Source organism: Sprattus sprattus, assembly GCF_963457725.1.
Source record: "Sprattus sprattus genome assembly, chromosome: 3".
NCBI classification, from domain to species: domain Eukaryota; kingdom Metazoa; phylum Chordata; class Actinopteri; order Clupeiformes; family Clupeidae; genus Sprattus; species Sprattus sprattus.
The window spans coordinates 1,251,757-1,279,155 of record NC_137922.1 but is presented as its reverse complement, the minus strand read 5'-3'; the positions used below and the strand labels follow the sequence as shown (position 1 = coordinate 1,279,155).

Below are 27,399 nucleotides of genomic sequence, written 5' to 3'. Positions count from 1 at the left end.
TCACTCTACTGAGTTAATTCTCTTCACTCTCGTTTCTTTCTCTTTTCTTCTTTTCTCCTCCTTTTCTCACTCAACTTCTCTCTCTCTCTCTCTCTCTCTCTCTCTCTCTCTCTGTTACCAGTGTCTTATAATGTACCATTCTTAAAATATTGCTTGTTTATGTCTTGTCTTTTTATCTGTCTTTGTCATTATGTGTAAAATCCCCTTGTTCAGTATCTCGCTGTTAGGTCTATATTCATTTTCAGCACCACTATTAACTGTCAGCTTGACCTCAAGCACAAACAATGGGAAACATGTTGCGCAAGATATGACACACATCCACTCAACATTGATGAGCAAAAACACACACACCAAATCCCCTCAATTGAGCCCCTCTATCCCTCTCTCCTCTCCCACTTTCTCGTCCTCTTTTTACCAAGTCATTCCCAGATATACATATCAGCCCACAACTCAGACATACCTGTCATTCACCTATGCAACCACTTAAATTGATATCATGGAATATACGTGGCTTCCGTAACCAATCCAAAAGACTTAAAGTAATTAATCACCTGATCAAATTAAAGGCTGACATTTGCTTCCTACAAGAAACACATCTAACAGACACAGAAATACAGCATCTTAAATTCAGACAATTCGACAAAATATACTCTTCAACATATAACAGCAAACAAAGAGGAGTCTCAATTCTAACTAGAATGCGTTTCGTGAACGAACTGCGAGAGTGTGCTTGCTCTGTGACAGAGAGAACAAGTGCCAATGAATTAACATGTATTTACATCTACTCAATCAGTGTAGTGGGGCCTTCTTCCAATATATTTTAGCAAGCAACCAAGCTCAACCATTATATTTTGGCTCCACTGACGTTTAGACATATGAGGGTATCTTTGTTGTTCTGTTTTTGTTTGTTTGTTTGCTTGTTTATTGTGAAAGGGTCTAGTGTGTTACATTTGGTCATAGCCTGATAGTTCCAGAGTCTCGTTATACTGACTTACTGAGCTAAGTGAATTGTTGAAATTGTTATCTTGGTAAAAGGAAACATCTCTGCAACAATATTGGAATGAATGCGGAACAGCCAGCTTTACTTAAAGTTTATTGTAAGATAGGCCTATATGTTAGACTTAATGCAGTTAGAGTTAGACTGTAGGTCTAGTATCAAACGTAAGCAACACTTTTACTGTATAGCTAGAGAGCACGTGTATCACATTGGTTTATAGTCTGTCAAATTAGTTCTAGTTATTGGTGTTCGTTGGCATAAAAAGTTAGTCTTCTCTTATAAGCCTATAGTACATCTGATTAGAGCTAGCAACCATGAAAAACCTCTTCTGAAACTAAGAAGGATAACTATGACTAAATGTGACTAAAACTATGCATTTTTGTCTTAAGACAGAATCTAAAATAGCTGCCAAAATGAATACATCTCAGTGTTCATTTTGGCAGCTATTTTAGATTCAGTGCATATTAGTTTTAGTCACATTTAGTCATAGTTATCCTTCTTAGTTTCAGTCTAGTTTTCGAAAACTGAGCACACTACAACAGCTATGCTGTGTGTACATCCTCAAACGTTTTTCAGTTAACCTAATGATTCAAGGTCTCTCATGAATCATTACTCCCAGGACACGGGTTAATGTTAACTCACGCTATCGGTCACAACAAGTTACTTGGGATATGCTACCTCATAGTTAGCTAACGTTAGCTAGCTAAACGTTTACAGAGGCTAACGTGAAGCTTCAATCAAAAATTATTAGCTAGCTTTCCAAGCTAGCTGACACAACCTAAACACTCGACTGCCCCTTTGAAGTCAACTTAACGTTGGCTAATATATTCTAATAACTAGTTATCATTGACAGTTACAAGCTAATTTACCAAACTCCTTTCTGTCCTAAATTGAGCAGTTGCTGGTGTGAGCTACAATATGGGAGCTAGCAAAGCCATTTCTAGCTCTACTTCACAATACTGCTGCCTAGTGTAATAAGTTAACGTAAAACATAAATGTTTATAAAGTATCAGACATAAACAGGATACAACACACCAGTTACCAATTGATATTATGTGTTTATATATACCGAAAATGTCAGTAAATCCAGATGATGATTATGCTGCTGCTGCTGTTGGTCCCGTCGATAACCCTGGAGTCGCGACCCTGTCAGTTGTTTCCATGTGAAATCAATGGAATGCTTCACTTTTTGGCGCCGTATTGACAACTGTCTGTCACTCGCACACTGTGCTTGTAAATTATTTTTCAAGTTTGCACGTACCTATTTATGCGAGTGAAATACTCGCACTGTAGAGCCCTGGAAGGTGTCTCTTAATATTCCTACAGTTGAATGGAGAACGACTGATAGAGCGGGTGACGTCACAATGGCTCAACCTTCCCCATGTTAGTCAATGAGAGAAAAGGGGGATGAAAAAATGGAATAAAAAAGGAGTGACAAGGAGTACCGCCACGAAAAGTCATAGCAGCTTGAACCGGATCGGGCCGGACGTTTTGGTGTTTGAATGGCGTCTCTAGCTCAATCGGGCGAGGAGTAGTTAGCTGCAAGAAAAACGTACGGAATAAATAAATAAACTAGAATGCGTTTCGTGCACGAACTGCGAGAGTGTGCTTGCTCTGTGACAGAGAGAACAAGTGCCTATGAATTAACATGTATTTACATCTACTCAATCAGTGTAGTGGGGCCTTCTTCCAATATATTTTAGCAAGCAACCAAGCTCAACCATTATATTTTGGCTCCACTGACGTTAGACATATGAGGGTATCTCAGAGTTTCGTTATACTGACTTACTGAGCTAAGTGAATTGTTGAAATTGCTATCTTGGTAAAAGGAAACATCTCTGCAACAATATTGGAATGAATGCGGTTACATAGCCAGCTTTACTTAAAGTTTATTGTAAGATAGGCCTATATGTTAGACTTAATGCAGTTAGAGTTAGACTGTAGGTCTAGTATCAAACGTAAGCAACACTTTTACTGTATAGCTAGAGAGCACGTGTATCACATTGGTTTATAGTCTGTCAAATTAGTTCTAGTTATTGGTGTTCGTTGGCATAAAAAGTTAGTCTTCTCTTATAAGCCTATAGTACATCTGATTAGAGCTAGCAACCATGAAAAACCTCTTCTGAAACTAAGAAGGATAACTATGACTAAATGTGACTAAAACTAATATGCATTTTTGTCTTAAGACTGAATCTAAAATAGCTGCCAAAATTAATACATCTCAGTGTTCATTTTGGCAGCTATTTTAGATTCAGCAGCTATTTTAGATTCAGTGCATATTAGTTTTAGTCACATTTAGTCATAGTTATCCTTCTTAGTTTCAGTCTAGTTTTCGAAAACTGAGCACACTACAACAGCTACGCTGTGTGTACATCCTCAAACGTTTTTCAGTTAACCTAATGATTCAAGGTCTCTCATGAATCATTACTCCCAGGACACGGGTTAATGTTAACTCACGCTATCGGTCACAACAAGTTACTTGGGATATGCTACCTCATAGTTAGCTAACGTTAGCTAGCTAAACGTTTACAGAGGCTAACGTGAAGCTTCAATCAAAAATTATTAGCTAGCTTTCCAAGCTAGCTGACACAACCTAAACACTCGACTGCCCCTTTGAAGTCAACTTAACGTTGGCTAATATATTCTAAAACTAGTTATCATTGACAGTTACAAGCTAATTTACCAAACTCCTTTCTGTCCTAAATTGAGCAGTTGCTGGTGTGAGCTACAATATGGGAGCTAGCAAAGCCATTTCTAGCTCTACTTCACAATACTGCTGCCTAGTGTAATAAGTTAACGTAAAACATAAATGTTTATAAAGTATCAGACATAAACAGGATACAACACACCAGTTACCAATTGATATTATGTGTTTATATATACCGAAAATGTCAGTAAATCCAGATGATGATTATGCTGCTGCTGGTGTTGGTCCCGTCGAAAACCCTGGAGTCGCGACCCTGTCACTTGTTTCCATGTGAAATCAATGGAATGCTTCACTTTTTGGCGCCGTATTGACAACTGTCTGTCACTCGCACACTGTGCTTGTAAATTATTTTTCAAGTTTGCACGTACCTATTTATGCGAGTGAAATACTCGCACTGTAGAGCCCTGGAAGGTGTCTCTTAATATTCCTACAGTTGAATGGAGAGGACTGATAGAGCGGGTGACGTCACAATGGCTCAACCTTCCCCATGTTAGTCAATGAGAGAAAAAGGGGATGAAAAAAAGGAATAAAAAAGGAGTGGCAAAGAGTATCCCCACGAAAAGTCATAGCAGCTTGCACCGGATCGGGCCGGACGTTTTGGTGTTTGAATGGCGTCTCTAGCTCAATCGGGCGAGGAGTAGTTAGCTGCAAGAAAAACGTACGGAATAAATAAATAAATAAAGAAAACTTGACGATAACAATACTGTGCTTCCCTTCGGGCAAGCACACTAATAAATAAAGAAAACTTGACGATAACAATACTGTGCTTCCCTTCGGGCAAGCACACTAATAAAGAAAACTTGACGATAACAATACTGTGCTTCCCTTCGGGCAAGCACACTAATAAATAAAGATATCCAGTTCTCACTAAATCAAGCTATCACAGACCCAGATGGAAGATTCATCATTATAAACGCAAATTTCAATCATATAACATTTACACTAGCAAACATTTATGGCCCAAACAATGATGATCCATCTTTCTTCCACAACATTTTTTCAGTATTATTAAATTCAAACAACCTCATCATAGCAGGAGACTTCAATACTGTCATTAATCCCACAATTGATCGTTCAAGCACCTCTGGCAACTCAAGAAACTGGCATTCCACTGACACAATCAAACAATATATGGAGGACTATGGCCTTGGTGACAGTTGGAGAATGAGTAACCCTTCTCTAAGAGAATATTCATATTTTTCAAAAGCTCATCAATGTTCATCTAGAATCGATCTATTTCTCATCAGTAATTCACTAATACCCAAAATAGCAGAAAACAAAATCCACTCAATAGTAATCAGCGACCATGCCCCCGTCTCCCTGTCTATTAACACTCAGACATATCCTAAAACTTCAACCACATGGCGCTTCAATACCTCACTGTTAGATGACCCAAATTTTACAACCCTTTTAAGGCGAGAGTGGGCATTCTTTCTGGAGATGAACGACTCTCCAGACACCTCACCTTCATTGCTATGGGAAACTGGGAAGGCTGTAATCAGAGGGAAAATCATTTCATACTCTTCATACAAAAAAAAACAGCAACAGCAATTGGAAAACACATTGGAACAAAACATCAAACACTTAACAAATGAAATATCCCACCACCCCAGTGAACCAAAACAAAAGGAATTAAAAGAACTCACAACACAACTTGACGATATCCTACAGAAAAAAACACAATTCCAAATTCAACAGTTGAATTATAATGGTTTTCAATACAGCAATAAAGTTAGCAGTAAATACTTAGCAAACCTACTCCAACACAAGAAAGAGAAATCAATCATCCCAGCCATTTTGGACCCCACAGGAAACATTAAGCAAGACCCAAAGGATATAAACAACATATTTCGGAATTTCTACACTAACCTCTATTCTCCCACTCACCAACCCACACAACCAGAGATAGATACCTTCTTAAACAATGTGACACTACCAAAACTAACTACAGAACAATCCAACATTCTAGACGCACCTCTCAGCCTTAACGAACTTACCAAAGCCCTCAATACAATCCCTAGCAACAAATGTCCCGGACCATCCGGACTACCTGCAGAATTCTACAGACACTTTTGGTACATACTATCACCACTATTCAACAGAGTAATTTTAGAAATAAAAACTTCCTCCACCATACCCACACACATGAACACTGCAGCCATGACATTACTGTTAAAACCAAACAAAGATCCATCTCATCCCACTAGCTACCGACCTCTCTCACTACTGAACACTGACTTGAAAATTGTCACCAAAGCACTAGCCACCAGAATAGAAACAGTTACTCCCATACTCATTCATCCAGATCAGACAGGCTTCATAAAAAACAGAAACGCCACAGACAATGTTCGCAGACTGTTTAACCTTCTCAATATATCACAAGAAACACAACAGAAAACCATTATCATTTCACTTGATGCGGAAAAAGCTTTTGATAAGGTAAACTGGGCATTTTTATTCACTACTCTCCACAGGTTTGGCTTTGGAGAGTCGTTCATCCACTGGATTAAAACACTGTACACATCACCCAGGGCCACAATTACCACTAATGGAATCACTTCACAGAGTTTCACACTGCACCAGGGCACCAGACAGGGATGCCCCCTCTCGCCTTCTCTCTTTGCCATTTTCATCGAACCTCTCGCAGCAGCAATACGACAAAACAGCATAATCAAAGGAATTCAGGTAGCAAACATACAACACAAAATCAGTTTATATGCAGACGATTTACTACTCTATATACAGAACCCACAGGTATCACTTCAAGAAATCTCCAATATCATCAATACATTCTCTCATGTCTCACATTATAATATCAACTGGAGTAAATCAATCTTACTACCCCTCTCAGATGATGCATGGGATTCTGGAGTTCAGGACACTTCCCTCCACTTTCATACTGGCAATATCAAGTACCTAGGGATTCATATTTCCCCCAGGCTGTCAGAGCTTTTTACCCTCAACTATACTCCCCTCCTCAAAAAAATCGAAGACGATTATAAACGCTGGTCTAAACATCCACTCACACTCATTGGAAGAATAGCTGCAGTCAAAATGAAAATCCTTCCTCAGATTAACTACCTCTTCTCTATGATCCCCACCACTCCTACAGACAATTGGTTCAAAACTCTCAACTCACTAACAACACAATTTTATTGGAAATATAAAAACCCCAGAATATCGCTCGCAACACTACAAAACAAAAAATCACATGGTGGACTCGAGGCACCAAACGTTCATCAATACTTCCTAGCAAATCAATTACAGTACTTAGTCAAATGGATGAATATACAAAAGCACAACTACCCATGGCTGGAACTGGAACAAAACCAATGTACAAATATCCCAATTGCAGACCTTCCCTTCCTCTCACAATCAATAAAAAAATCCAACTTCTGCCAGCTCAATACCATCAACTCAACTCTGACAGCCTGGTGGAAAACGAACCAAATCACAAAATCATCACTGGCACTAAACAAGTACACCCCTCTCTGGCACAACCCAGCTTTCACATTACAGAACAAACCGTTTCACTTTCCCACGTGGGCACAAAAAGGAATCACACATCTTCCCCACCTGTTTGAGAACCACCAATTAATGTCATTCAACACACTGACCCAGAAATATGGGGTTGGGAGAGAACAGTCTCTTCAATATCAACAGCTTAAGCATAAAATTAAAGATAAAACTAGACTAACCAACAACACATTGCAACCTTCTGAACTGATAGAAAATCTCATGAAAATTAATAACTTCAAAAAATTAACCTCCCAACTATATACAATAATAGCAAACCTAAAAACAACAATAACACTCCCAACGACCAAGTGGGAAAATGACTTGGCCTTCACTCCCAACCCCGATTATTGGGAACAAATCTGCAAAAACACATTTTCCATGACCACTGACACAAACCTACAGCTTATACATTACAAAGTCATTCATAGATCTCACATCACCCAAAGTAAAATGTTCAAAATGGGCTTAACCAACACAGGTATTTGCTCACAATGCACTTTGGGTAGCACAGACGATTATCTACACACCATGTGGCTCTGTCAACCAGTCTACTCTTTTTGGATCACGGTCACTGAAGCACTCTCTACCATCCTGAACTTCAGAATCCCATCAACCCCAACACTCTGTCTCCTTGGTGACATCTCCATAGTCCACATCCCGCAAAAATTCAAGTACCCCTTGCTCATCTCTTTAACTGTCGCTAAGAAAGTAGTCCTCCAAAACTGGAAGTCAAAGAAATCTTGCCACATCAACCACTGGAAAAATCTAATCACACAATACATTGCAATAGAAAAACACAACGCACATAAAGGGAGGCAAATGCCAGCCTTTGAAAATACCTGGTCACCATTTCTATCATTTCTAAATTAAACGGAAACATCACCAAAACCTAACCATAAGCCACATATATCAACAGACACCACTTTTTAATGTTTTATAACTCCCCCCCCTCCCACCCTCCTGCTTTACCATTATACACATAGGCACTCACTAGCAACATTCAAGCGCACCAACACCCAAGTTACAAATAACATTCTCAACATTCTTCCGTAACCTCCCAATATACCATTATTTTCAATAACTAATGCATCCCATGTGTTTAGCTGTCCAGTCCTGTCCTGTCTTGTCTGTTCTGTCTTTGCCCCACCTTGCTCCCTGCCAACCTGCCTGGTTATGTGTCTCTCCGTTTGTTCGTCTGTCACCTGTCTGTCTGTCATGTGTTTAATGTCACACTTTAAATGTGGTGCTATTGGGATTCAGGGTCACACTAAAAATGGTTACGGTAGGACAACATGTTAGTATGAAGTAAATGTAAATCCTGATCATATTGTACTACATTGGAATTATAATTTTTTGTTATGCTTTATTAAAAATAAAGTAACCTTAAAAAAAAAAAAAAAAAAAAAAATTACCATAGGGTGTAGACCAGGACAGTGTGTCATCATGAATAGGGTATAGTTCTGTGAAGTGAAGACAATCAACAATAGTTCTAAAGTCAGTAAACCAAGTAGTGGTTGTGGTAAAGCATATTTAATGTTTTGAAATGCCCAAGTTCAAATATGGACTTAAATCCAATAGACATGTAGTGACAGACCATGAAGCAGTGGGTAATGCAAGAAAGCCAACTAACATTTTGGGTGTTCTAAGTAAGTATTTCAGTGTGAAGGAATGTGTCAATATTGTGGAAATGTTTGGTTGATTAAAGCTATTGCTGTGGTTTCCAGTTATCAAAAGGAGGGTTGACTTTTTAAAACTATGATCATTTGATGTTATTTTGTCCTAAAATGCTAAACGTATATCAGTTATGAAAGGCAAAATGTCAAGAACCTGTAACAGATTCACAAACTTTCAAGCTCCACTGTGTGAAGTCATCTTCATAGTACCCAACAAATGGCAAAGTTACACCAATATGCATGCAATAATACGTTTAATTAAATGAGCCAGATTGGGCTTCAAAAACATAAAAGGACCGAAGAGTTCTTATAGTATCCAATGATTCAAAGGATCACTGAGCTGTGTTGGTGACTTAAACAGCTAGGTGAGACAGTCCCATCTCTGGAGTAGATGTGTTGGTCAGCCTAGATGCAGCCTCTTCCAGGTTTAGTTTGGCTCTCAGAAGTAGTCAGTTCAGAAGTAGTCAGTTCAGAAGTAGTCAGTTCAGAAGTAGTCAGTTCAGAAGTAGTCAGTTCAGAAGTAGTCAGTTCAGAAGTAGTCAGTTCAGAAGTAGTCAGTTCAGAAGTAGTCAGTTCAGAAGTAGTCAGTTCAGAAGTAGTCAGTTCAGGCTGAAAAGGAGATGGTGAAGAAAAAAGCAACACTTTCCAAGCACGTCTACTTAGTGAATACTCAATACTCAATGTTACAGTGAATTAATGTATCTTTATGTGTTCAGACTTTCAGTTTCACTTACCTGAGACACTGATGTTCTCTTCAAAGGACTTTTCATTGTCACAATACCCTATTTTAGCACCTTTCCTCATTTTCTGAAAAAGTAAGAGAGAGATTCATCATTTCAAATTCAAATTTTAATGAGTAAAGAAATATATAAATGGCATACTCACAGATCTTGTTACACCAATTTGTTCTTCACTCAGTAGCCCCTGTGATCAGCATTAGTACACATAATGTCTAAAATTACAATAACATCTGGTATAGGAACTGAACGGCACCTTGAAGGAGAACTTGAATTTCGGCATCCTGAAGAACCAGCACCCTACAGTCTCTTCCTCCTGTGGCATCTCCAGTGGGCCAGCAGATACAGGAGCCTTGGTGACCTCAGCCAGCGTCTCAATGAGCTCTGTGAAAAAATTAGGGAATGATTTATATATCCTCCTCATCCACACTGGTTAATTTATAGCAGGCAAAAACATGAAAATAGTTAGATGTAGTTGAAGTGTTGCCTCAAATATCACCATAAACTTACCTGTGTTTGAACCTGGAGAGGCCTGGATTACAAGGAGACTTTGTGATCCTCTCTTTGATTTCTGAAGAACACATAGTTATATAGTAACTGAAAGGTATACCATACAACTGGGTAGAGTACATCTTGTAGTGTATAGACAGTATGGCTGTATGACAGTACAAAACTCCATGAGCTAAATGATATGCATGATACTCCACCTTCCATTTCATTGTTGGCATCTTCAGCCAAACTGGAAACATTTTGTTCTTGGTCTTTTTCTTTCCCTGGTCTTGTCCAACTGCAGCTTGAATTGGAGGGAGGTGTGTAGAAGCTGGTTTGTTGGTTTGGCTACAGGTCTTGGTTATCTCTTTTGTCAGCGTTTCTACCAGTGATGTATCAAAAGATTGATCTTGTGATTCAAGGGCAGAACGGAGCACATCTTCAGACCCAAACCTTCGAGTAAGTTCCTTGTAAGTGTTTCTGTAAATCTGGTATAAATTCACTTCCTGAGGATAGGTTTCATTGCCTGTTATGCCAAAAGCTGTATCGAGCTCAAACAAAATCTTCTGAATCAAGTCTCTGGACATATCCAGCACATTATCTGGAAGTCCATCCTGGTGGGTGCCAATGTCCAGGTGAAAGCTATGGACTTTCTTCAGGAGTCGAATGACCAGCATGGAGACCAAGGAGGAATAGTCATTCTTGTTGGACTTAGGTGACAGACTTAGGTGAGATGAAATGGTGACTCTTTCACACTGACTATTTTGCATAGTACAAGTGAGCAGATTGTTTGAGTTAGTGGTGGATGATCTATTGTTAGTGTCCTCTGCCTGTTTGTCTAAGAGTTTTTGATCCTCCTTCACTAATTCCTTCAAGTCAGAAGCATCGTTTTCCTTCAACTCTGTGGAGAGTGCCACCATGACTTCGTTGGTCATCACCTGAGTGAATACGTTCATTGTATTTCCAAACACCTCAGGTGATGATTTTGAGGTCTCTAGATTATGCTGTATATGTTCTTGATTGTCAGAAGATGCTGAGGGGAACAAACTTGACAGGAGTAGTCGCTTCACAGCCTCCTCTACATAACTGTAAATGAACGCTGATGGAATTTCATTCTTTCCCTCAGCTCTAGATGGTAGTTTGCACAGAATAGAATCTGAAAGACTCTTTCCAACTGGCACGGAAATGGTCTGCAGACCATGATAACCTTTTAGTGTCTTATGTACTCGATCTGCAATATCACAGGAATATTGACCTATTTGTGTTTCAGTGATCAATTTCTCCGGACTTCCAGTGATGGGTTCAAGTTTTTCCAACTCTAAAATGGTGTCTAACACACTACCGATGATTTCATTTGCGCATCCAGATGACAGTGAAGCAGCATCCATGTCAACAAAAGTATGCGTCAGAAGAGGGGAAATCCTTTCGATAAACACTTCTGAGGGAACAGAAGTACCGGGGAGTTTGCTTTGGTCATCTATTTCTGAGTGAAATGATACTGAGGAGTCCAATGGCAATAGCAATCCAGGGCTTTGTGACCTGTCTGTTTCTGATTCAATGTCAATCACTTGCACTTCATTCAACACAGCACTAAGCATCTTATCAATCAGCTCTACCTGCTCTAGATTTTCTGCCGTCTTGAGATCGGGAAGTACACTCTGAATGGACACAATTACTTGACTAGTGACATTGATGGCTGAAGCCACTGTCATTTTCTCTTTACCGTCAGAGGGAAAAGATTTGCAAAACAATTTCCCCACCATGTTCTGAATGGCATTGCACATTCTTTGAGATGTTGTCCTGTAAATCCTTTTCATTGAAAAAACAGTTCCTAGGGCTCGTGTTTTCTCCAAAAGATCTTTCATCCCCTCAATAACACATCCAACAACATCATATGATGTTGAATGAACCTCTTGGATTGACATTCTGTCCTTCAAAGATTCAATAATATCACCAACTAAATCAATTGCAAGAGACTCTGACAGGGCACCAGATGGAAAGATAGCATGAGCCTGCCAGAGGTCAGTTAGACTTTCTGCTTTGGCGTTTGACTCCTCGTCATCTTCAGCAAATTCCTCAACTGGGGATTCATTCTCAAGAGTTTTGAGCAAAACCTCACTCACTTGCTTTGATGCCCTTTGTTCAAATTCAGTGCCAGTAAACTGGTTGAGCAAGTGGATGGATTGTGATAGTTCTGAGGCTTTAGCGTGTTCAGTCATCATGGGTGGTGTAGAAGGACCAGAGTCAGAGTCCTTAATGGTGCACGAGGCTGTCAAATCCACAATCTTTTCGGAGATGGAAGAATATTGCTCTGGTAAGGCAGGCACAACTGGACCCAAACCACTGACTATGCTGACAGATTCTCGTGAAACCTTGTCAACTTCTTTCTTGGCTGCTGCCAAGAGCATTTCATTTGATATCCCCTGAGATCCTTGGCATAGAGATGACCCTTCAGGTCTCTTGGCCTCTGAGGTGCTGACCCTATTCCAAGGCATAAAGACCACATGTATAACTGACAACACATATTAACACAGAGCTAGTTACACATAGTTCACTTAAATTAAAACATGACGATGAATCCGGTGCTAATTCACAACAGAGAGGGCATGATCTGCAGTCAGGAAGTGCTACATGAGGGTGGCATTTTTGACAGTAGTACTAAACAGTCAAATCTTGTGTTTTATGAAAATAAAAGGATAAACAAGACATTCTAGTGATTACTGTACATACCAAATTGTGTGTTGCCCTGACCCTGTCATTCCACATACGGATGAGACAGGAACACCCAGAATTTCACTGAGGACTGGGAGCAGGTAATAATGAGCAGTCTGGACTACTTTCTTCACTATGATAGCACACAGATGGCCAACTTCTTCTTTGGTCCTCTGAGTAAACAAAATCAGACAATAAGGTATTTCATTAGAGAGGAATATTTAAGAATAAATAATATTAGAGATTTTATGTGGGCGAAATTAAACTCACAGGCACACATAGAGACTCACGGACAATTCTCCAATGCCTACAAAAGAGAAAAGAATTTTAGAACATTGGAACTTCACTATCCGACAGGAAACACTGATTTTTCTTGTCTCTTACTCTTCTGTCATGTTCTCCACAAGGTGGCGTATGATGGGGGAGAGGTTCATATGATCCAGATCTGAGAAAGTACATGTATTATTAGCATGTGTGGTAGGTCATGTTGACCATTTTAGCAGTGGGTCTTTTAGCACAGAGGAACTTGTATCGCCTGTTAGATAATAAACGTTATTTTAAGTACTAAAACTTGTTTTGACTACTTTTATTGACATACTTTTTATGTCTGAATTTGGCATAGACTAACCTGCATCAAACCTTTTGCTCCTCATTGTAGAACTACATTCAGCTCTTGATTCCTCAAAAGATTTCTTCTTTAACGAAGAGAAAACACATATTCAGTTGTAATCATTAGTTAATTATACATAACATAAACAACATAAACATAAATAGCCAAACTTTTCACTCCCTCTCTTTCTATCCTTCTTTCTCTCTTAACTGACACTCGGCACCGTAGCAACCACCATGTCTCCCCTAGCAACCAGCCTAGCAACCACTTCAATTGACATAGCAACTACCTCAACTAACCTAGCAACACTCTAGGAACCACTACCATCATGACAACTTAGCAACCACCATAGCAAAAACCTTGACTACCATACCAGCACCCTAGCAAGCACCTTGACTACCCATGGAGCACCCTGGTGCCTACCATAGTAACCACAACTAGTAAAGCAACACCCTTGCAATGACCATAGCAACCACCTTAAGTACTATACAAAGACCCTAGGAACACCTAGGCAGCATTGACCTTTACCTCCTGTCATTGTGTTGCTATGACAACTTATTGTCATGACAACTAACAATTAAAGCTGCCTTGACAACATGCCTATATGCTAAACTGCTATACAGCCATGTAATCATGTCAATTAGCAACTTCTGCTGTCATGGCAACTAGGCGTATTAGACATGTCTGACCTTATTCAGTTTTTTCTTTCATATTCATTCATAAATACATTTTCTTGACCAACTATAGACCTGGGGTGTGTTTGCTGAAAGCGTTGTTGAACAACTACCATAGTTAATCATTATCATTTTGAACACTCAAAGGTATTTTGTCAACAGCACGGGAGAAACAGTCCTGTTGAGTAAGCTGTTATTTGTATTAATTTATTATCTATCACCACAAACGAAAGCCCCATGTCAATGGGACTAAGCTCAATTAAATTACACACTAAGAACGAGCAATCGTTTTTATATACAGTATAGGCTATATAAATAATCTATAACAGGGGACCTAGCAGAGAGGGACATTTTGTCTCATCTTAACCGTTTTAAAGGCATAAATAGTCAAAACCGTAAAACACTTAAGTCTAATGGTTTTGAAATTAAGCAATTACTTAGGCCTACCTCGTTTCCTTTCGACATTGTGAGATCGGGAAGACCAGAGTCTGCAAATATGAAATAAAACCTTTAAAAATACGAAGCCGATAGCACAATGAACTGTAGTATTGTGTTGATCAGTCAATTCTAAATGATGTGTGAGAAGACTTGAAACATAACCGTGGCATCACCGTGGCTAATGATCTAACAATAACGTCTCATATGCGTCACAATGCCCTGATCTGCCCATGAGGAATTAAATAAGGAAATAGGTCGACCATTATCGGATAATGAATTCCAACAAGACAAACCTTGCTATAAGAATGTGTACAACTTGTACTGTAGCCTACTATCAGCTTTGAGAAATGTGTATTGCCAATTTTGTATTTTAAAGACATTGGTATATGAGAACCGTTTAGACGCATTTTAAAAAGTTTCACCGTTTTACTAGGCCTAATCATCGCCTTTTTCCCCCTTGCTGTTTCCATATGTGTTCCAACCCCCTCTCCGTGTCAGTAAGAAAACCCAGAAATCCCCATTTAAAAATGGTGTTTAGCTAGTTTGCGCCTGAAATCTGTATCCTATCCTATTTTCGTAATTAATTAATTGGACACCCGCAGACTACACCTGCTCTGTCAATTTTGTAGTAAGAGCAAACTATTCCTTCATTTACATCTACTGTAGCCTACGTAGGCCTCGATCAAAGCCTCAGTAGGCCAAAATCTAGATGTTTTTGGAAACAAGCGCTGTGAACAGATGATATAATCACCAGAGGCGCGTGTCAAAAACAAAGCGATGTATTTGGACATTTTAGAATGTTGGTGCGATGCTGCAGTCTGAAGTCGTTTTGAATGGTTACGATTTTGACTTCACCACCTCCCTTTCACGTTGAATAGCTCCTTCACCTTCTATCACAGCTCAACGGAGCTTAGATTATTGTGATCTGTATTATGCTATAACAAATGACACGTTAAGACTTGATGGCTTTCGGTAATCGTGGTATGGACAAACACACAAGGCTGTTAGCTGCTCACAATATCAACTTTACACATGCAGTGTAATCCCATTGCCTCAAATAATAACCAAGGCTGACTTCAGTCAGTTTTTATTGCCACAAGCGACACACTACAACACACACGTGGATGTATGTAGGCGACACAGGAAACACAAACACACGCACACGCAGGCTTGAGGTCGCTGTGAAATGGACACTGCATTTTACCCATCCCGGAATGTCCTTCCTCCAGGAGCAGTGGGCACAGACGGACAGAAGAATGTTCTGTTTTGCGCTTTTTTATTTTGTTGGGGTTCTTATTGGAGGAAGCCCCTTGTGAACAAGGAGAGAACATGCAAACTCCACACAGAAAGGCCCGGGAGATAGCCCACCTGAGCACTGAAGGTCTGGGGAGGACCTGCCCCCCAGAGTCAACAGCGCCCCATGCGGGAATCGAACCCACTACATTCTTGCTGTGTTTTTTTTTGTATCTATTGATAATGAGTAGGCTTTATTAATAATTCAAGAAACGTAATCAACTCCAACTTAATGGGTCACAGGACACTGTCATAACTAAAGACAAATGGGAAAAAATTATCTCTGGTTTTATTTACATCCATACCATTTGAAATACAGTCATTCATGGGTCCCATTTGTGGTAATTGACAATACAAGCTTGCACTAGATGGATGTTCTTGACTTGAGATCCCATACACATCAGATACTTCTCCCATTTACCATATTATTTGATTATATTATTTATTCAATTTTAACAATAGTAATAGGCAGTTGGGTGATCAGTGTCATTGGGTTATAGTACATTGTCATTGCAGTATTTGTCCACTAGATGGCGAAAGAGGAACAAATCAATGTAACAGTTGTGTGAAAGTACTCTGGGGTCGAATAAAAGTGTTTGTTGATGACACTAAGCCAGTTCATATAGCAATTTGTGCAGCATATTACATTTTGTATCACATTTTTTGTCTGATGTGGCATGACTGTTCTCAGAAGATGGTAAAGGATAAAGGATATGTGGGAAACTGTAACCCCAAGAATGATAGATTTCTGAATTTGAGAATGACTGAATTTGTGTTACTCATATTAACATATGCATAATGAAACCATGTGGAAACTGAGAAAATGTAAAACTTACATACTCTATGACATGCTTTGCCCAAAGTTGTCTAAATAAATACGCAAATGCAAATGTTGGTTCATTTTTGAGATTTGTGTTTGTGAGAATTCATGAGAATATGAGTCAACAGGGTCTTTCTGAGTAAAGTTGGCAGGTTGTGAGGGTGATGTTGAATATTTGCATAGTCGTGCTTGGGTGCCTCAACAGCACCAAGAATAGAAAACCTCTGTAGCCAGATGTTCTCTTATCTCTTGGGGTATGTGGATAAACTCTGAAAACACGCTGGCATTTTAATTTTTTATATTTATCACTGGCAAAAAGTTTGCCATAGGTTTCAAATCATAGACTTCTTTTAAGGAAAGCTTTGAACAAATGTAATTAAAATGATTTCCTATTGTGTTCCATACACATGAAATACCATTTCTGAGAGAAGGAACAAACCATGAGTGTAAAACATGAGGTTTTATTAATCGAATCTCAGGAACAGCATTGAAGCATCGGAGCATTTATAAACACATTTTTATCATGTCAGTCGACTCATCGGAGCAGAGACTAGATCCTACTGAGAGCAGTCCGCTCTGCTCAGGGCTTTAGTGACCGCTCTCTGAGATCCCTGGGTGGCCTCACAGACCACTGAAGTGGCTCCTGTCCACTGGCCATCACTGAGTGTCAGGGTGCTGCTCCAGCTGTACAGACCGTCCTTCATGACCCCACGACTGGCCACTCCACTCTTACTGGTCCCATCCACCTTCCAGCTCAGGCTCCAGTCTGAGGGGAAGCCCTTGGCAGCCAGGCACACCAGTGTGGCAGAGCTCTTACTGCTCAGCTCCTCACTGGAGGGAGGCAGGACTGTCAGCGTGGGTTGGGTGTTGGCTGGAAGAGAGCATTGTTGAGGAGGTTAGAAATAATACAGTCATTTACAGTAAAGATTATTTCTCCTTTTCTCTGAATTTCCGTTTTTCTCGAGGTATCAACCCAGACAACAGGTGTTTGTAGTGAATAATGCTTCATGTTTTCTTAACATTTAAATATATGTATACATACTGTACAGGAGGTCTGGAATTCAGAATATCACAATGACTTCTGTTCTGTCAATATCAGATTGTCTCCTAAACCACACACTTTAACTAAGACAGAATTATTTCTTTAAAAAAACATCTGCTGAAGTTACACATAATAACAGTTGTACTTTAATCTATAATAAAGTAGTTGACTTGAATTACAGCGCTCTGTATCGATGCAGCTGAGTATCCATTTGAATGATCATTCAGATGTGAATAAATGATATGATGTGTGATCAAAGTCACAGTGGCAAGTGTCTAGCCTGAAGCAAGGTAACAACATTCTTATACTGATTAATTACTTTGCATAATACTCTCCCACATTCAGAAGGAATACATTTATATTAGTGCCGTCAGTTTAACGCGTTATTAACGGCGTTAACGCAAGCCCATTTTAACGTCGTACATTTTTTTATTGCGCGATTAACGAGTTGTAAATAAATAAAAAAAATACGTTTTTTTTTTTTTGCACTATAGGCTGAGTCCTTGTGTATCTGAAATGTGCATTTTATAATTTTATTTTGTACCATCCTGTTTGGCAATGTTGTTTTTCAATAAAATAAAACATGCGATTAATACATTTACGATTAATCGCGATTCATTTCGAGTTAACTATGACAAAAATGCGATAAATCGCGATTAAATATTTTAATCGTTTGACAGCACTAATTTATATATATATATATATATATAAAAAGAAACTTACTGAACCTAAACAGAGTCTCTTCAATTGATAAGCAATCTATCTAAACCTAACAGAAACAAAAGTAACTTACTGCCAACATCAAGTCATGTGCCGCTCCCAAAAGTGAACCACAGTGATAAGAACCCTATTTTCCCCCGTACAAAAACTCCCCTATTGCCTACGTTCAGGAGGATGAATAGGCAAATAGGCCATCAAAACCCTCAATGGTCATATTTGGGTCATCCTCTTACATTAGGCAGAATTTGTTCTTAACTTTACATCACCTTGAGTTCTGAAGTAAGTGTAGTAAGAATAGAATACTTACTGCCAACATTCAATCTGGTGCCGCCACCAAAAGTCCACCACAGTGATACAAACTCATTGAGAGGCTGTACAAAAACCTCTTCATGCTTGACTGAGTGGCTGCACAAAATACAGTGTGGAATTCCTCAACAAGCCTACTCTACAATGACCACCTTTGCTAAATATGAGCAACCAATGTTATGAAACATGTATCGAGTGAAATATGTATTCTTACCCAAGAGGTCTCAATCGCTGGAACTCCAATGCCACTTCATGCCCCTGTCCCTTTCCAAGTCAACTACTGCAAGTCTCTGGTTATGAGGTCTGAGAGAACAGAGTAGGGGATTACAAATCCTTCTTCCAAGAAGAATACTTCCACATCCTTGTCTCTTCCATTAGTTTTCTGTTTAGGTTGGTTGCTGGTTTGGGTTGATGGTGCTGGTAGATTTCCTCAACCTGTGTTTTGGACTGATGCCCATAAAGTTTTATGGTAGCAGCATTGGGGGTTTGATTTGATATTTGCTGGTATCTGATGAAGTCCATGGTGAAATTCACTTTAATGAGTGGAACGCGGTTTATGGAGGAACAGCCAACATCAAAGATCCATCCTTCTGCTTGACAGTCACAACATAACCATCTTCAGCCATATTCCTGTTGCACCAAACCTATCTATGCTGTTCTCTGCCAAAAGTCCACTGAGTGATCCTGCAACAATTATTACATTGATCTTGTTGGTCACCTAAACCCTTCAAACATCTTGTGCTCTGATCGTAGTCTGGGAGTTTGCTGATCTCCAAATGACACAACCATGTTAGGTTCAGTGCTAAGACACCAGTGGTGAAATCTAGCCACACTGGGCCTCAGTGCATCTCATGATGACTTTTATAATAGGATGTAACCGTATTAGATAATAACTCATGATCCTATCATCAGCTGGGCTCCAAAGGTCTGATGTACCAGTACAGCCCTCTGTCTACTGAGTGTTTGTTTCATCCTCTCAGCAGCTGCAGCAGGGTTCAGCTCCACTCATGCTGTCACTGTGACTGAGGGAGGTTTTTGTACAGCTCTGTATCACTGTGTCAACACATAGCCACTACTGACTTCGTGCCGACTCATACAGTAATAATCTCCTTCATCTTCAGCCTGGACACCACTGATGGTCAGACTGAAATCCGATCCACCCTTTGAACCACTTCCAGCAAATCGTGATGGGATCCCTGACTGGAGTACATCCGCTGCATAAACTAAAAGTTTAGGAGCTTCTTCATCGTTCTGCTGGTACCATGATAGTCCCCAGTCATAAATGCCAGAGCTGGTTTTACAGGTCAGAGTGATTGATTTTCCCAGATGAACACTTGCTGAGGGGCTCTGAGTTACAGTAATCTGCCCCATAGATTCTGAAAAGTACAGAGAAACAAATAGATAAACACACAAATGAACAATACCATCAAACCCATATTTGACACTGTTCAGTACAGTACACTAACAGGAGAGTGTCCATGTGCAGCTTGCATGAATCCCAATCACTCATTAAATATCTCACCTTCCACAAGGAATAAAACTGCCCAGATGAGAATGATGTTAGTCATTGTTCTTGAAGATTCTGCCAACATGAGCAATGGGTGTCACTAAGAGAGTGGAAGTTACAGATATAAACGCTTTGAGGGCACTGAAGCATAAGTTGCCAATGCAAAGTTGACTATGCAAATAGCCTTCTGTGTCTGGGTTGAACACACACAATACAGAATGTGTGAGGCTTTTCCCACCCTACAGGAAATATGTCTACTGTGTTTGATATGTTGCATTCATTTGTAGATGATTTTAAGGGTCCAAACATGTGAACACATTAAAAGAGCTGAGAGAGACAGACAGTGCTCAGTCATATTAGCACTGTTTAGATTTGTATAATGCATGTTGACTAACAAATATATTTTTGTGCAAAGAGTTAAATAGATGCCGGCCTTTTGTTCCAGCCAGATTTAGTGGTATTGGATCAGGGAAAGACTACAGTTGGACCATCAGTGGAGTCCTGAGTGAAGATGCAGGAGTTTATCACTGTATGGTAGCAGTGCTGGTGAGTTGACTCAGTGATATACGGCTGTAGAAAACCTCCCTCAGTCAGTCAGACAGGACAATGAGAGCCCTGGTGCAGGTGCTGAGTGGGAGGGAAGAGATGAGGTCATGACATGAACCACATAAAGACGTGACTAGAGCCTGTGACACCATTCTTCACTATTCTAGCTCATGCAGTGGTCATATCCTGCATCTCTTTGGCTTCTCTGGTGGTCAGAGGCAAGTCAGACTCTAATCCATTAGGACTTAAACTGAGACACCAGACTGCTAATGGCCGGTTCACACTACACGATTGTCGAACATTCCTTCACGATTTAACATGTCACACTATGCGATCACAGAGCCACGACTTCGGGCGTCGTCTTGGTCGGAAGACTGGCCACACTACAAGATCATGAATCTTTGTATCTAATTGCCTAGGTAACAGCTAGCTACTTTTGATAGCCTACCTCAAAAGTGTACGTAGCCTATCAAACGTAAATTTCCGGGTAAGACTGGAAATAGACTACTTTAAAACCAACATTTTGTAACCTACATTTACAATAATAACAGTTTATCAGGCTGGACATTTGTTATACATGCCAGAGTGAGGTTTATGCTAGGTTTACGCTATGTCAACAATGGATACGTCATTGCGATTCCCCCCAAAATTCTGACATGCCAGACTTTTCGTCGTGGGGTTTTCGAACGTCGCAGACGAAAACATCGCAGGTCGCAAGCATGTCACACTACAAGACCTCACCTCGTCGCAGACTTTTCAAAATCGGGCCCGATCCTGCAAATTTGTCGGCGACAAAGAAATCGGGGCAAAATCGGGCTGAAATCGTGTAGTGTGAACCGGCCATAAGAGTTAGGACAGCCCTCATGTTTCTGTTGGTACCAGGCAGGGGTGGAAAGTAACAAATTACATTTACTCACGTTACTGTAATTGAGTACTTTTTATGAGTAATTTGTAATTTTCTGAGTAGTTTTTGAAATGTGTAATTTTTACTTTTACTCGAGTAAATTTTGACCTAAGTAGTTTTACTTCGTTACATTTGAATCCCCTCACGTTACTGACTAAAAAATATTGATGGTGAAAAATTAAATGCGGGCGGAAATTCATGTGTCCCGGAACTGACAGTCGTGGCCTTGCCTTTGAAAAGCGTGGTCTTGCCCTACGCACGCCCTTTTCCCATCATCACGATCTGGTGCATCTAGTACTGTGCGTCGTAACCAAGACGTCGACTCGAGACCATGGAGGAGGAAAGGTCCCAAGAGGATAACAACACTACACGTTCTGGAGACGAAAGCCAGAAAAACCCTTGGCCAAAGTTGGAAGGATTATTTGTTTACAAACGCACAAATGGCAACAACGTCATTATGCAGTGCAAAATGTGCCTGCCCGCCAAAACGGAGCTCTCGGCATTTAAAACCTCAACATTTTTACGAAAGCACGTTGTGGTAAGTTAGCGCATGTATTTTTGTCTCTTACATCTCAAACGTTTTTATTTTGTTTTATTATTATTATTATTTGTGCTTCTCATGTTAGCGCAGTGTGCCTTCATGGTCCTATTATTTAAGTTGTGGGATCCTGTGGCATTTTATTGTGAATAGTGGGATCCTGTTACATTTTAGTTTGATTTGTGGTATCTTGTGGGCATTTAATTTTGTGTGCATTTTGTTTTTGAATACTTTGTTTGTAGCTAAAATGTCTTTCTTCTTACCATAGTGTTGTCCGTTGGACAAAAGGACTCAACATTGTTTGCACTTTATGGTACAGGTTGCAACTGTCCTTGTGCCGTGAGGAAGTAAGTTCCTGAGCCCAGCTGATCTTTTGTGAGTGTGGATGTGCACTTAAATACTCCTCAAAATTGATTAAAACAACTTGTGCTGAATTTGATTCATGACTCATCCTTTTTTGCATTAAATAACTGAAAGTAACTAAGTAACTTTTACTCAAATTACATTTTAAATTAAGTAATTTTGTACTTTTACTCAAGTACATTTTAAGCAAAGTAAAGATACTTTTACTCAATTACAATTTTTCAGTACTCTTTCCACCTCTGGTACCAGGACATCTGGGATTCAGCAGAACTCCAACTGAAACTAAATGAAACTAGATAAGAAGTTCAGTTGTTCATGTACATTTGGTATTTTGTCTCTCATATAAACCCTTTAAAAGAGCTCACATTAGGATGTTGGAAGGAATGTTTGATGTTCTTTTAGTGTTCTCAAACTAAGTTTGAGGGTATGAAATGAATTGCTTCACTGAGATACACCATACCCACATCAGCAGGATAGACTGAGAGAATATTTACTTTATGTCATCTCTGCATGCGTGCATATGGTTACATGAAGAATGAGAGAGCTGTTAATATGTAGGACTAATCTCTCTGATCTATGGAAGATCTGTTGATAAATCAGAGTTGAGTTGAGTTCATCTTCATTCTAATGTGTTGTGTCATGTGTGGGCATGAATACAGTGATGATCATCAATGAAATGTCCTCTCTGGTTGTGGTGCTGAAACGCTTCTTGAGCATGAGCTATGCCACTGGCTAAAGAGTTTCTGCAGTGAACAGCAGAGTCATGTTAAAGCTAGATATATAATATAATATACAGTATGTGTAGCCCTTTGTGTTTAGAGGTTGAGTTTTCTAGTTTTATGTCACCCTTTCTAATATTAACAATAAAGATGAGTAAGGGTGATGTCTTCTGTGAAATGAAACATGGCTGTTGAAGTTCAGACCCTTTTAGGAAGTGAAACTGGGAGGTTAACATTTGCATCGTCAGAGCACCTTTTTAGCTCCCAGAATAGAGTAGCTCTTCAACCAGATGTTAATCTGTCTCAAGAGAGATGCAAGCAGACTGTTCCAAATCATTTGAGATGCGGATTTTACTTCAACTAAAATACAATTCATTATAATAATTATTATACTACTTGTATTAGCACTACCTTTTGTTCATTTAAAAAAAGTATATTTAGGAAATAAGTATTAAGTAATAAGTCAAAATTATTCAAAACAGTTTCAATTATTCAAAATAGTTTTTGTGGATTTCATGAAAAAGGGATGAGAGGAAGGAAACACGGATAAGACGTTTCTTTGTTTCTTACAAAAGTAACATTACAGTATCAGAACCTGAACAAGCATGTGAGCTGGGTGATTTACAGGAGGAGAGCATTGATTAGAAGGTTACAGCTGATATGGGTTAATTTGCAGGACAGGCAGGTTTGCAGAATTGACTATATTCATTTACTTCATTATTTAATTTGAATGTCAGTTTCTTTCAAGATATCAACAGAGAGATCAGTATTGAATGTCTTCCATATTGAAATTCAAGAAATACATACATATTCATAATATCACTTTTCTGTCAATATCAGATTTTCTCCTATACCAAACAATTCAACTAAGACTACATTTGATCTCGTCTACAATAAAGAAGGGCATTTGAATGGAAGTGAATGGACATATGAAGGGCCTACATTTTACAACAATTTACATCCTGCTGTGGCCAGGAATTGAAGCCAGGCTTTATCACAATGTTTTCTGTCAAAAAGTTCCTACTATTCAGAAGAATTTACTTTAGATTATTATCAATCATCAGTGTTTTGATGAGTGCTGCTGACTCACAGGCGTTCCAGTCAGATCATGGGTGGTTGGCTGTACTCCACCTGGCTCTCAGATGATATTAACCAGCCACAGTCATTTCCATCACTGTGACAGCTGTCTTAAGGCCTTAAGCCTGTGACAGATATGGAGTAAATGAGACTGAGGATGATGAGAATGCATGTCTATGCTCAACTATTCAGACATTTCTGCCGACAATACAGTGCCTCCAGTAAAAGTTATATATGTGTGTGTGTGTGTGTGTGTGTGTGTGTGTGTGTGTGTGTGTGTGTGTGTGTGTGTGTGTGTGTGTGTGTGTGTGTGTGTGTGTGTGTGTGTGTGTGCGTGCGTGCGTGCGTGCGTGCGTGCGTGCGTGCGTGTTTGTGTGTTTGTGTGTGTGTTTGTGTGTGATGTGTAAACCCCCTGCGTATGTGTGTGTGGTCAGCTCCAGGTCCAGGTCCTCCAGCATCAGCCCATATCCTTCAGTGAGCTCAAGAGGAACACCCTGTACTTCTCTACTGACTCTAAGCCCTGAGAAAGAGACTCCTGCAGCAACAGCCTCCTCCCTCCTTCCCTCCCTCCAAACCCCACAATCTCTTCTACTGCCCAGGCCCCAAACAGAGGAGGCCAGGCGGTGGACGGACACAGGCCTTGCACTTCACTCATTCATTATATTTGTAATGTGTTTGTGTTGTTATCTTGCATCTGGAGAGAACCCATCTCAACCCATCTTAAGCTGGGGAAGAACTGGAGTGGAGCTCTCATCCAGACCGGTTCACAAAATTACTCCTCTAGTCAAGACACTAGAGATGTGAACACGGGGTTTCTTCATCTTCTTTACTTTTAACTCGTGGAAAGTTCGGTGCTTCAGCTTGTTGGTCGTCCGAGGTTGTTGGTAGTCCACACTATCATCTTACTCCATCTCTATCTCTCGTGACTCGGCACCGGCAGCTTGCATCGACTCTATCATCCTCTCTATGCAGCATCCACCACTGCAGTGGGAATTGTCGTGCGCGATTTCCACTTTTTGGTTTCCTTTCTTGAACTATGTTTTTATTATATTTTTACTCAGTAACGGATGCAATTTTCAATGTTGCGAAGTACCATACTTCAGTCAAAATCTACTTAAGTAAAAGTAAAATCACCGATTTCAAAAACAACTTAAAAATTACAAATTTCACAAAAAATGACTCAATTACAGTAACGTGAGTAAATGTTATTTGTTACTTTACACCTCTGGCTGCTCGTTTGTGCTGGTTTGTGCCGTTGAAATGATCGTTTGTGCTATTAGGGTTATAGGCCTAGAGTAATTCAAAGTTACATTTTCTGGCCTGTGACGTCCATGTCAAAAAATCATCAAAATAGTCGCAATCTGTTGTGCTACGTTTGTGCTGGTTTGTTCTGTTAAAATAAATATTTGTGCTATTATGATTTTAAAGTTATTACCTCTTTTTTTTTTTTTTACACACGTGACGTCACCCGTCCACGTCCAAATCTCATCAGAATGATGTTGATCGTTTGTGGTGGTTTGTGCTGTTAAAAGAAACGTCTGTGCTACTATGGTTTCTAAGTTATTATTAAATCTTTTTTTTCTATCATCGTTCACGGTTCAATACAAGGTTTCACGGTTACTTAAAATTCCTGACATTCATGGCAACGCCCCTCCCGATACCATCTCCAGCAACTTTTTTTAGATTGTCATCAGGACTTTGATGTCTCCTATAACATAACCCCCTCCTTCACACTATACCTGCCTATGCGTCTGTGACGGCAGCATAACTTCATTATAAAGTGAGGTGTGAACCTCTGGATCTTTTTTCCCACTGAGGAGCGCTTGACATCACCACAACCTGTTGTCGGCCGTCGGCTGAGTTCATCCTGAAGGTGAGTCAATATAGGTCAGTGTATCAAAGAATTTGACCTAAATAAAAGAGCAGATATGTATGTGTGTGTAGGATTAGTGTTTGCATGAGAGCTTCTGTGGCTGGAGTATTGCATGGTTCTATTGTATTCTATAGCAGGGAGTGTGCATGGTTATATTGTATTCTATAGCAGGGAGTGTGCATGGTCATTAGTGTGTTGTGTGTATTGTGTCACTCTTCCCCTGAAGCCCCTCACGCCATCTGCTGCCTTGGCAACCCGACCTGCTAGTGCAGTTTATCAGGTTAGGCCTGCCTCCCTCCTGGCCCCGCCTCACTATGGCTGCTTGTGATACTAGAATGGCTCTATCAGAAGGCCTCACTATGGCTGCTTGTGATACTAGAATGGCTCTATCAGAAGGCCTCACTATGGCTGCTTGTGATACTAGAATGGCTCTATCAGAAGATTTCACTATGGCTGCTTGTGATACTAGAATGGCTCTATCAGAAGGCCTCACTATGGCTGCTTGTGATACTAGAATGGCTCTATCAGAAGGTTTCACTATGGCTGCTTGTGATACTAGAATGGCTCTATCAGAAGGCCTCACTATGGCTGCTTGTGATACTAGAATGGCTCTATCAGAAGGCCTCACTATGGCTGCTTGTGATACTAGAATGGCTCTATCAGAAGGCCTCACTATGGCTGCTTGTGATACTAGAATGGCTCTATCAGAAGGCCTCACTATGGCTGCTTGTGATACTAGAATGGCTCTATCAGAAGGCCTCACTATGGCTGCTTGTGATACTAGAATGGCTCTATCAGAAGGCCTCACTATGGCTGCGTGTGATACTAGAATGGCTCTATCAGAAGGCCTCACTATGGCTGCTTGTGATACTAGAATGGCTCTATCAGAAGGCCTCACTATGGCTGCTTGTGATACTAGAATGGCTCTATCAGAAGGTTTCACTATGGCTGCTTGTGATACTAGAATGGCTCTATCAGAAGGCCTCACTATGGCTGCTTGTGATACTAGAATGGCTCTATCAGAAGGCCTCACTATGGCTGCTTGTGATACTAGAATGGCTCTATCAGAAGGCCTCACTATGGCTGCTTGTGATACTAGAATGGCTCTATCAGAAGGCCTCACTATGGCTGCTTG

At 40.0% G+C, this 27,399-nt stretch overlaps 1 protein-coding gene across 1 annotated transcript; it reads right to left on the bottom strand.

Moving 5' to 3' along the window:
- Positions 1–17,226: 17,226 nt before the first annotated feature.
- On the bottom strand, positions 17,227–20,305 carry LOC308362065 (immunoglobulin kappa light chain-like; the record flags this gene model as incomplete). The annotated part of the gene is made up of 3 exons (XM_080834561.1): positions 17,227–17,540; positions 19,835–20,113; positions 20,260–20,305. 3 exons carry the CDS (start codon positions 20,303–20,305, stop codon positions 17,227–17,229), a joined length of 639 nt encoding a protein of 212 aa, XP_080690687.1.
- Between the last annotated feature and the right edge of the window lie 7,094 nt (positions 20,306–27,399).